A 12,609-nucleotide genomic window follows, 5' to 3' on the forward strand; every position below is an offset into this window, starting at 1 on the left:
TTTATATACAGTAAAATTTACACTTTTCAGGTGTACAGGTCTGAGAGTTTTGATAATCACGAAAGATCATACCCCCTCCAAGATATAGAGTATTTCAATAACCCCCAAAGTTTCCTTGTACTCCTTCATACTCAGTCACCTCCTTTCATCCCCAGCCCCTGGTAACCACTGATCTGATTTCTGTTCCTATAGCTTTGTCTTCTTTACATTGTCATATAAGTAGAATCACATAGTCTATTGTGTCTGGCTCCTTTCACTTAACATAATGCCTTTGAGATTCATCCAAAGTAATATTCTGTTCCTGCACCAATTATTTCACTTTCCCTTTATGTTATTCTAAGAATATGCAAAGCTATGAATAGCTAAATAAGTCATAGGGTCATTGCAGTGTTTCAGGAAGTTTTGTCTGAGGATCACCTACATTGGAATCACCTTGGGTGCTTATTGGACTCTCAGACTCAGACATATGGAGTCAGTGTCTGAGTAATGTGTGAGCAACCATCCCCATGTGACTTTTATGCACGACCAAAGGCAGAAACCCTCAGGTATTCCAGTGGACAAGAATATCAGAGTTAGATGGTTCTGAGTTTGAGTCTAGTACTGCCATTTACTAGTTGTATGAACTTGGGCAAATTACTTAAACTGTCTGCACCTATTTTTTCTTTTGTACTTGTAAATAATTTATTTACCAAATATTTTTGAGCACCTATTATATGACAGGCACAGTTCTAGGAACCAGGGTCGCAGCAGTGAATAAGATAAAGTCCAATCCTTTGTGGAACACAGCACAGGATAAGTGTTTAAGCACATACATATATGAGAAAATTTCAGATAGTGATACTCTAGAAAATGAAACAGTTTTGACATAGAGGGTACCTTAGTTAAGATACAATCTAGGCTATAAGTTAGTGTACTGTGTTTAGCATTGTCACAAAGGTTCTGTCTGGACTAGTGGATCTTAACAATGTTATGGACCAACATTGCGAGAATAAGACCACCGACTCCAATCAGGTCTTAGCGGCAAGCGAGGATTTATTGAAAGCTGGCCAGTGTCTGTAACACGTGCCTCCGTAGGAAGCCCCCCCCTGCTGCAGCCCGGAGCCTTTCTCTCGGAGCCTATTTAAGGGTGTTAACCATCACTGGAAACCGGTGTGGTGTCACACCTGGCTGGAGCATTTAACCACAACCTTTTCCTTTACAAGCTAAATGGAAATCAGTGTCACACCTGGCAGGAGCGTGTCTGGGCCTCCAAGAAGTACATATTAACATCAAGATACATAGAGTACAAAGAAGTTACAAAATTTTCTTTACGTTAGTTAAAGGTTACATATCTATACCCATTTCACTATATGACGCTAAGCGTGCATGCCCATCACAGCAAGATCTTCTCAATGTGAGCTGAGTTTTCAGCATCACAAAAAATGTAGTACCAATCTTGATTCTTATTTGAAACTGCAGAGAAATTATGTCAACATTCAACCGCTAGTATGGCATTCTAACCTAGAGGGTCCCATGAGCCGGCATTTCTGTCAGAGTTTATGCTCATGCATTCCAGATTTGAGAACCCTTCATCACTTCTGGGCCACTGTTCACGGCCTTCCTGAGGGACGGAATAAAACCAAGTCTTTCTCTTGCATCGTTTTATCTCTAAAGCCAGTTCTGGAACATAAAAATGTATCTCATCTTTTCACTCTTCCTCAAGAATAGAGACTGAAAAGAAATACTAATTTATGGGGCAGCATGCCCTATTTTTATTTTTATTTTTTAACCTCCTTGGTGGCCATGGATCATTTTGAGGCTTTTAATGAACACTGTGGATCTTCTCCCCTAAACACTGCCCAGTAGGGTCAGTTCTCCGCCTCATCTTAGTGGCCCCATCTGTAGTGTTTGCACAGTAGATCGCTCCTTCCACTCTAGGCTCTCCTGTCCTCTCCTGTCCGGGTCCCGCCTCAGTCCTAGGGAACCTCCGTCAACACCATCGTCGACTCCGCCTCTGCGACTAGCATCGTCGGGAGGGAGGAGCCAAGGGCGAGCCCGGAACGCAGTTACCCGACCCTGTGGCCCGCCGGAGCGCTGAGGGACGGGAACGCGTCAGGCTGAAGAACGGAAGCGAGAGGCGGGGGACCGGCTCTCCTGTCCGGGTCCCGCCTCAGTCCTAGGGAACCTCCGTCAACACCATCGTCGACTCCGCCTCTGCGACTAGCATCGTCGGGAGGGAGGAGCCAAGGGCGAGCCCGGAACGCAGTTACCCGACCCTGTGGCCCGCCGGAGCGCTGAGGGACGGGAACGCGTCAGGCTGAAGAACGGAAGCGAGAGGCGGGGGACGTGTTTGGCGGTGGGCACGCTGTTCCCGCTCGCGGTTCAGTTTGTTTCTGGGCAATGTTTCCAAGAGTCACAGCGATCCTCCCTCTTCGCCCCCTTTCCCGCCTCCCTTTGTGTCCTGGAGGCCCAGAGGCGGCGGCGGCTGCGACTGTGCTCCTCGGCGCTCCGCACGGACCCGTCAGGTACCTCATCTCCGCGCTGTTGGCCCCGCAGGTCTTCCGGCAAAACCCCTGCCCTCTCCAGCACGTTCAGTTATCCTTCTCCCGCTTCCTGCGCTCTGTAACCCGCGGGATCTTAGAAGCCTTTGCTTGAAATTTGAGGAAAGGGAAATCCCGGGAAGATAAAACGACTTGCCCAAGGTCAGAGTGCCCGTGGGAAACAGCTGCAGGTGCGTCCCGGGTCTGCTGTCCTGTGCTCTTTCTGTGACACACCGCGCCTCTAACTTCTCGCCACCTCCCCCCTCATTTTATCCAGCCTCCGGAAGCGAACCTTTATTTTTTGCCTCCCAAGACTGTGATGGTCTCTTTCCTGGCCCTGTTGATTCTTCACTGTGTTATTGAACGTGCTTACAGTGCGCCAGCACTAATGCTAAGCCCGAATAAGGCCGTCCTGCCATCACGGAGCTTCCAGCTACACCCAGGAGGACATTCAAGTGCAGTAATAGCTGAGCTAGCACAGGCAGCACAGGCTGCTCTGTTAATGTAGGAGACAGTTGCTGAGTGGGCGAATAGGGACACCTAACCATTGCAGGAGACGTTCAAAGTACCCTTTCTGGGAAAGAAACCTGAAATAATCTGAAGGCGGACTCAGGTGGGAATTAGCCGGACAAGAAGAGGAGTTGTGGCATACTTGGTGTTGGTATTTATTCTCTGGGGACGCTCATGCTTATGGAAACTTAATTATACTGCACCTATTCCGTGCAGTACGATTTTGGGCCACCGTGGTAAGCACAGCGCTAAAGCGTGCTGGTAGCGGTGGGACGGGGAGACGCAGGGGGTGGAGGAGGAAGATTGCATAGGGCTGATAGGCTGTGACAGGACAAGGGTGGGATAGTCAAAGCAAAGAGTTCAGCTGGTTACCTTGAAGGATTAGGGTCCCCAATGTTAACAGAAGAATGAGGAGCAGCTCTGGGGAAGCTTTTAAAATATGTCATGGTTTTTGGAATACAGAAATACCCATTTGTGGCAAGAGGCCCGTTCAATACAGAAATGTGAGAAATGGAAGGCAGTCCGAGGGGAGTTCTTGAGTGCGGTTCTGGATGTGTTGCATTTGAAGTGCTGAGGAGATGCTCTCTGTGGAAACATACTCAGGTGGGAGGTTCGAGCTGGAGGTTTATTATTTTCGTGTTAAGGAGTCGCTTCCTAGACATGATTTTCCTGGTGTAAATATACTTTCCATGGTGCTATTGCATGGAAACATTGGAGGGAAACATTGAAATACGGGTTATATGTGAGATTCATTCTCCTGATTGCCACTTTTCTGTGACACCTTTAATTTAATTTAACTTCCATGTGAGAAATAATAGAGCATTTTCCTAAGTTGAGTAATATGAGGATGCCGGTTATGCAATAGGTTTTTCATTCTAATTAAGTACCTGATGTATTAACCTCTGACATTTATTTTTATAAATAAAATAGTTTGTTTCAGCATTTTTAAAAATAGCCATTTTATTTTTCATTTAAGGGTCCCTAACGTGGCACTACCATTTGCTGGCTTTGAGAACTTGATACAGTATTTAACCCACAGTCTGATGTAGGGTCTTTGAGATCAATTGCATCGGAATCACCTGGGGTCTTGGTTAAGTGCATATCCTTGAACCCCATTCCAAATTTACCAACTAAGAATCTCAGGAATCGAAGTTTTGAATGAGCTCTCTAGGTGATTCATATGACCTCTAAAGGTTAAGAATCATTAACTTAACCTCTTTGAGCAGCAGTTTCTTCTGTAAAGCAGGAATAATAAAATGGTTTGGATTTTAAGGATTTCAATAACATACATAATACAGCTACTCAAATGTGGCCCTCTGACGCCACCATCAGCATCACTTGGGAACTTGTTAGAAAGCAAACTTCAAATCCTTCCCCAAAGCTACTGAATCACAATTCTTTGCTGGGACCAAAGAATCTGTGTTTTAACAAATCTAGGGTAATTCCTATACATTTTAAAATTTGAGAAACAGTGCTCTATCCTGTTTGCTTCAAGATAGGAACAATAAATTCTTAGTTACTAATATATCATCAGTGCCTACTACTGTATAGTGCTCAGTTTAAAGTAGATATTTGCCAATTTAATGAGTGACTTTTTATACACTATACTCTATTACTGAAACTAAAACAGTCATTAGTTTTTAAAGTTCTTTAATATCAAAATATTCTTTTTTTCTGTTCCATTTTAGCTTCACTTACAAATAGTGATTGGTTAAATGGCACATAGCTTAATGAGGAAGTTAACCAGCTTAGATAACACCCAGAATTTTTTTAATAGAAAGTAACATTTTTTAGATAGAAATTTATTTATTTTAATGTTGTTTAATTATGACTTTTTAAAGAGGTATTATTATATCATATTAAGTAAGAGGAAGGCCTTGGCAGTCAGTCAGATTTGAGTTTAAAAATAATAAATTGAAATTTATTAATCATGCCAGTGTTTCACAACCTTTTTTTAAATCTTGGAGCACATAGAAAGTGATATTTTTATCAAAGTCTGAGGTGAATGAAAGGAGGCACCAGCAGTCCCAGGCCTAGGTGATCAATATCTCAGCACATCTGTAACCCATTTGTGGCCCACCAGTATGTCTTAGACCTTAGTGAGCTCTGAGCTTCATGACCTTGGGTAAGTTACTTCGCTTCTCTGATTTCCAGTTTGCTTATTTGCAAAATGGGGATAAAATCTACCTTATGGAGTTGATGTGGGTATGAAAAAATTTACCAAAAATATGTTGTCTAAGACTAGGCACATAGTATATGTTTAATAAAAGTTAAATTTGCTGTCATTATGGTTGTTAACAACAATAATAAAAAACACTAGATCAATTATGGTCGTCATTTTGCAATATATATACAAATATTGAATCATTATGTTGTACACCTGAAACTAATACAATGTTATATGTCAATTATACCTCAATTAAAAAAATAAAAAGGAAAAGGGAAGGGCTTGAATTGAAAAATTTAAAAACACATAGAAACAGTTTTTTCAGTCTTTGCTTGATTATTTTTGCATTGTATTTTTTTTCTTTTTTTCTTTAATCTTTCCAGGACAAGAAATTATATCCAAAGATATTTTGGCACTAACAATGCGATCTGTAGCAAAAAAGATGGGCAGTCCATTCCAACCCATGAGATTTCCAAGCAGACAGAGAGCCAAGACAATGTAAAGGAGAATTCGAAAAAAGACTTGCTAAATATCCTTAAGGACATGAAAGTTGAAATAAGCACAGTAAATGTACAAACCACAAAGCCACCCAACAGAAGACCACTTAAAAGTTTGGAAGCTACAACTGGCAGACTTCAAAAAGCTACAAAAGATGCCCCAAAGAAGAGGTAAATGATTTATAGTTTGAATGTTCTTTGAAAGTAATTTCTGAAACTCCAGTACATTTTTTCTTCTAGAAAAGAACATTTTTAGAAATCTTTAGTCCATCTTCAAATTAGAGTGCTTCCTCTCCCCTAAATACCTCTTCCTCTATACTTTTGTTTGGGACTGATAAATACATTCTCTTTTTGCCTGTCAACCTGTGTCTGCCTTCTCCACTCAGCAATGACTCTTGGCTCTGTGAAGCTTTCCCAACCCTCCTGTCCCTGATCCCATTTCTCCTTTCTGAGTCTCTATATATTGAGAATCATCTGAATACTAGTTAGTCTGTTAAAACTTTCATCTCTCTACTTTTTTTCCTATTTTCATTAACATTTTTAAAAAAAGAATTTTTTTACTTAATTTTCCACTTGTTTGATTTATCTTCCCTGTTGGGCAGATACCTCTTTAGAGTAGGACCTGTATGGCTCATTATTTTTCTTCCAGGATTTAGCACAGCATCTAAAAGGAATAGATAATGCTTACTGATTTACTATTACCAGTGTTTCAAGGAACAAAATGGATTCATAGATTTGCATTTATGTAAAAGTCTCTTTTATCTATGAAATAGAGACATGCAAACTGTTTTAGAAAAACTGCAAACTAAATATCTGCACACAGATCATCCTAAGTGCATTTAGAAGCTGGGTGTGTGACATCTATGCTGAAGCCTTTTGAAAAGTGAAGCTTTTTAAAACAAAACAATCATTATTATATATAACTAGAGGCCCAAAACACGAAATTTGTGCAAGAATAGGCCTTTCTTCCCCCGGCTGCTGGCACCAGCTTCCCTCCAGCCGCTGGCAGGCACCCGGGATCTGGGCTTTTCTTGCAGCCCTGGCTTCATCCGGAAGGTTGTCCAGAAGGACGTCCCGGAGGATATCTGGTCTAATTAGCATATTATACTGTTGTTATTATAGATTATATACAATTTACAAACTTTACATCATTTAATCACTTCAGTAATTTGTTTTATCTATGTGGATTTTGTCCCTTGTTCTTCTGATGAATTTTCCAAAGTCCAGACAAACTTGAAGCAAACTTGTGAAAACTCTTAGAGACTTTTGACAGTGCAGGTGAGGGGGAGTGGACGGATTAGTGGAAGGTGGTCAACGATAATTCTGATCCAGACTTGAATTATAGCTCTTCACATCCAGGCAGAATTTTTACATTTAAAAACTTTAAAAATATTAAATTAGAGTAGATGGGATCAGCGAATTAATGGAGGCCAAATATCAGTTTGTAAATAGAGACTCTAATAATTACTTGAGAAATGCTGTTATTATTCTATATTTAAATAAGAAGGGAATATCTGTATACAGTCAGAGGAAAGGGGAGGTAATCTAATTGAGAATTTCCCACACTTTCTTACATATGTCTCTGTATTAACTGCAATACAGTGGAGCCTTGACTTACGAGTGTCCCGACTAACGAGTTTTTTGAGATACCAGCTGTCTCTCGGCCAATTTTTTGCATTGAGTTGATAGAGTAATTTGAGTTAACGAGCTCCTTAACGAGCTCGGTCTCGGAACGAATTAAACTCGTAAGTCAAGGCCCCACTGTAGCTTCTTGTCTCTGAAGGGCTTGTTTATATGAAATTTCCATTTTAAAAATTCCACCTAGCATGGAATTTTAGTATGTTTTTTAATAACTTTTATATGACTTCTTTTGACTAGTAATTTTCAGTGCTCTGAGCTTATTTGGTGTCTTCAAAATATTGCAATTACTTATGCTTGTCAAGAGTATTATATTTCACTAATTATAAGTGCAGTGATATTTTAGCATTTGCGATGTACTTTAAATGGCAGTATTTTATTGTAGTGATAATGTCTTACATGAATGACATCATTGATTTACATAATAAGGTATGTGACTTTAAGATCCCCATCACTGATTTCTCTTAGCAGAATAAACAGGTAAGGTAGATTCCTATTTCCCAGAATGATTTAATTTTTTATTATTTTCAGAACTTTTATGGAATCTCTTATTTTCTACATTATATCACATTGTATCAAAAATATCTCTGTAAAGCGTAATTGTGTGGTAGAGAGTAAGCTAATTCAGTGAGTGACCATAATAGGTTCTGAAGGAATACACGAGGCCAAAAGTGGTAAGGCATTATAAATTTATTAGGTCATCTGGAGAACAGATGGGCTGAGCCCCCAAATGGTGCTAGCACCCAGAAGTGGGGAGTCAGAGATTTTAAAGGACTCCAGGTGGGCTTTTTCTGAGCGGGGAATTCCCTGGGAAGCTCTGGAGGGGAAAGATAATGTTCTTAGCAAGTGGAATGTGGTCTTAGCCAGTGGAATGTGGTCTAAGCAAAAGGGAATGTCTGTTGTGAAGTGCTCTAAAGGTCAGTTCCCAGGGGAGGGGGTATCGATTTAATGATTTGATCAGACCTAACAGGTCCCTCATCCTCCTCCTTTTAGAAACAAAATATATACACACACACACATACATATACACATATATATGTATATAAAATAGGTAATGCACACACAAATATATATATAAATACTTATCTAGAGTGAGTTGTTTATTAGTTCCTGACCTGTTTATGACCCATTGTGCTTTTTTTTTTTATAGTTATGTAATTTAATTAACTATTATAGAAATGGTTAAAATGAGTTGAACGCTATGCAAAGATTCAGTAAAGGTAATTTTTGAAATTGCTTTCCAATTAGATATGAATGAGAGAAGCATAAACATTTAGGAAAATTCTACACTCAGATTGCTTTGTAAGCATTTTTAACTTCTTGCTCCATGTTTCTACTTAAAGAAATCAAAATTGGGAATAGTGGAGAATAGTGTGTGGTGTAGATATAAATGATATATCTTGGAATTGCTATCAGTGGTCCTGTCTTCAAAGAAGCCAGGGCACATACAAAAGTCAAGCAATGAATGCATAAATCAGTGGTTCTCAATCTTCCTAATGCCGAGACCCTTTAATACAGTTCCTCATGTTGTGGTGACCCCCAACCATAAAATTATTTTCGTTGCTACTTCATAACTGAAATTTTGCTACTGTTATGAATCGTAATGTAAATATCTGATATGCAGGATGTATTTTCATTGTTACAAATTGAACATAATTAGAACATAGTGATTAATCACAAAAACAATATGTAATTATATATATATATATGTGTTTTCCGATGGTCTTAGGCGACCCCTGTGAAAGGGTCATTCGACCCCCAAAGGGGTCACGACCCACAGGTTGAGAACCGCTGGCATAAATAAATGGAATAACAAATTGATTTTTCTCTGTCTCCCCCTTCCTCTCTCTCTAAAATAAATAAAAAATAAAAAAATTGGATACCACCACTCTTATTTCCTGTGCTGCATTGATTTTTTAAGAGTACTTGCCTTTTATCACAGCAATTGCCAGAAAATCACCTTCACATGTATATATCATCTAAAGGAATGCCGTAGTGTAATGTTAAAAGCGTGTATTATCTTGAGTTAGTATTCACGAGGTCAGTGACGGACACAGTATTCCCTGTTGTGCTCCAGGAAGCCTTAGGGCACAGTTTGGGAACTAAGGTCCTGTTCTACATGAGTTCTTGAGAGGCGGTGGACCACACTCTTAAGTTTCTTACAAGTCCAGTTGCTTGTTTGAAAGGCTCTTTGAGGTACTAATTTAAATCTTTCTAAGATCTTAACAAAGGGTTTATAGCCATGGCCGTCTTTACTTCTTGACACTGCCCTGGATTTGATTTCTGTTCAGAAGCCATTTCTGAATTTTAGCATTGTTCTGTCTGGAGGGACTTAGAATGAGAAACATCTCCCAATTATATAGCTCGGAGATGGTTTGCCTTTCAGGCACAGCGGATAGAATTTCTTAGGTCTTAAGTTTGGAGTGTACAGTAATTTTTCAAATTCCATATATGTTTTCTGTAGACAAATATTCCCAGAAGTGGAATTGCCAGGTCAAAAAATTTATATATTTTTTAGATTTATGATACATGTCACCAAATTGCCTGAAAAAAGTTATGACAATTTATGTGTCCACTAAATAGTATTGTTCACTTCCTCAGGGTTCCTTTTCTGAAATTGTCACACAGTTCATTTTAAAGAAGTTCAGAAGCACAGAAGGGTATAAAGTGAAAAAGTATGTATTCATGAAATAGTCTGAATTACAGAATAGAGTAGATTGTTAAAAAATATTTTTAAAAGTTCTCATCACTGCCCAGCTGGTGTGACTTGGTTGAGCATAGCTCCATGCACCAAGAGGTCGAAGGTTTGATTCCCTGTCGGGGCACATGCCCAAGTTTTGGGCTCAATTCTCAGTAGTGGGTATGCAGAAGGCAGCCTATCTATGTTTGTCTCTCATCGATGTTTCTATTTATTCCTTTCCCTTCATCTCTATCTAAAAATTCAATAAAAACATTTTTTTAAAAGTTCTCATCACCTTGTTAAATATCTTTGTAGAAAGATCCCTCAGTTTTGATGATAGAGGTTCCCCCACAATTTTTGTTAATTAGAATATTTCAAATTATAAACCCAGAAGTTATGACTATATAAAGAGCACCATTGTCATGAAATGTATGGTTCTAGAAAATGAATGCTCATCTATAGTCTTTGCATATTCTGATCAAATAGGGTGAACCAAAAAAATGTATACACATTTTAACAGCTGATAGCTCACTTTTGAAAATGAAATGTATATTAATAAACACTGCATTTATAATTATTCAAAGTGTGTGTATACATTTTTGGGGGACACCCTATATATACTGTGGAACCTTGGTTCTTGAACTTAATTTGTTCCGGAAGACTGTTGGAGAAGTGGTTTGTTTGAAAACCGAATCATTTTTTCCCCATTAGAAATAATGTAAATTGAATTAATCCATTCCAGACCCCCAAATGATTCCGTTTTAACCTTACTTATATACAATACATGTCTAATGTACTGTTTAATCTATAAACAAACACTTCTTATCTTAAATTTATCGAACCACCCCCAACTAGCCTTAAACAAATACCTTTCATTCCAGGGGTGTAACATCTTTGCTTTTTCACATATTGCCTCCAAAATGCTGTCACTGGCTAACTGCTTTTCCCCTTTCTCCAAATCAGTGGTTTTTCTGCCTCTGCCTATGATTGTTGTTTTGTGAGCACTTTCATACCCTTATCAACATCAGCACACTTGATAGCCTTTTTATGTTTTAAAATTGTGCTAATTGTACGTTTCACCAGCAACAAAAGAAAAAACATGAAAATATTCATAGCACAATTTCCTGTGGTCTTAACACAAGGTTTAGGAGTAAACTGACTCATTCTCTTCTTTGTTTGTGCCCTGAGAGACCCTTTTTGTCATGTATCAGAATGAAAGGGTTATCAGGTTTTGAACTGAAGTGAACAACTTGGTCAAGAACTGAATTGTTTGCGATGGGAGACATTCCAGAGCTGAGGTTTGACTGAATTAAAATTTGAAAATATGCTTAACAAGTGGTTTATGAAAGAAACACAGTGATTTGAGATAAGGTTTAAGCCTTATTCACAGGTAACAGTTAAAATTAGTACTAATCAGATTTTAGATCCCCCATATCTCAGTGAAGTCCTTAACCCTTTGCGGGCCAGTTTTATTTTTGGAATTCAAACAGTCTGGTCCAAATTAATTGATGGGATTGAATGTTGAAGTTATCTGTCTCACTAGACCTCAGCTCGACGTTGGACCTGCTCCTAGCGCCTGGTCTGTCCAGTCAGGCTCCACGTTGGACCGAAAAGGGTTAAAATCTTTATCCAGCAACTTTTTAGGGATTTGGGAACTTCGATTTTCATATTAGACACCAGATAATGCTATAGAGAGCCAGGTATAGCAAAACATTAATTTGGGTCTCACTCCTTGAGATTCTTGGTGACTTAAAAAATGTAAATAGGAGAAACCAAGATGGCGGCATAGGTAAACACCTGAAATTGCTGCCTCACACACCACTTCAAAAATACAACTAAAAGACAAAACAGACATCATCCAGAATCACAGGAAGGCTGGCTGAGTGGAAATTCTACAACTAGAAGGAAAGAGAAAAGCAAACTGAAACTCAGAGGAGGTGCAGAAGTAAAATGCAGAGGTACGGAGGCGCACGCGGAAAGGGCTGGCAACTGAGGACGCGGTTGTCTTTTTCAATCGGGAGGGAGTCTCAAGCTCCCGACTGCTCTGAACTCCAGTTCCAGGCGAGTCTCTGGGGACCCAGTCTCATACGGGGAGAAACTGGACTGTCTGGCATCGGTCCGAACTTGAGGGCGGCTTTCTCTCAGAGGTGCTTGCAGCGATTACCGCGGGACACTGAGACCCAGGGCCTCTTAGGGCAGGGCTGAGGATCAGCCATAGTTTTTGTTCCGCCCTGTTGATTCCCTGAGACCCCACTCCACCCAAGCTGTGCCCAGAGGCTTTTGCATATGAATGGCCTGGCCCTTTGCAATCTAAAATTACCTAACAAACTGCAGCTGGGTCAGAGAGACCCAGAACTTCCAAAAGAAGGCCCAAGGCCCCACAGCACCTTGCATTGCTTCACAGCTGGGCCTCATCTGGGCACCTCCAAACCCCAAACAAAGAAGAGGAATCTGCAGATCTCTCCATAGTTCCTGCTGGGTAGCCCCAGGCAGAGGCTAAATTAGCACCTCCTTAGATATCCAAGTGCCAGTGTACCCAGTGGTCAGAGTGGGACCATCCAGATTACAACTCCTCAGATCCATAAGGGACACACTCAG

The 12,609-nt window shown here is 40.0% G+C and overlaps 1 protein-coding gene across 1 annotated transcript in view; it reads left to right on the forward strand.

Moving 5' to 3' along the window:
* Nucleotides 1-2,246: 2,246 nt before the first annotated feature.
* MRPS31 (mitochondrial ribosomal protein S31) overlaps nt 2,247-12,609 on the forward strand; it is a 53,679-nt gene continuing 43,316 nt past the window's right edge. Inside the window, exons 1-2 of the mRNA XM_005876952.2 lie at nt 2,247-2,504; nt 5,580-5,864. Coding sequence (XP_005877014.1) covers nt 2,380-2,504; nt 5,580-5,864 — 410 coding nt within the window. The 5' untranslated portion in view covers nt 2,247-2,379. The remainder of the gene's footprint in view (nt 2,505-5,579; nt 5,865-12,609) is intronic.

Source organism: Myotis brandtii, unplaced genomic scaffold, assembly GCF_000412655.1.
Source record: "Myotis brandtii unplaced genomic scaffold, ASM41265v1 scaffold500, whole genome shotgun sequence".
NCBI lineage: Eukaryota > Metazoa > Chordata > Mammalia > Chiroptera > Vespertilionidae > Myotis > Myotis brandtii.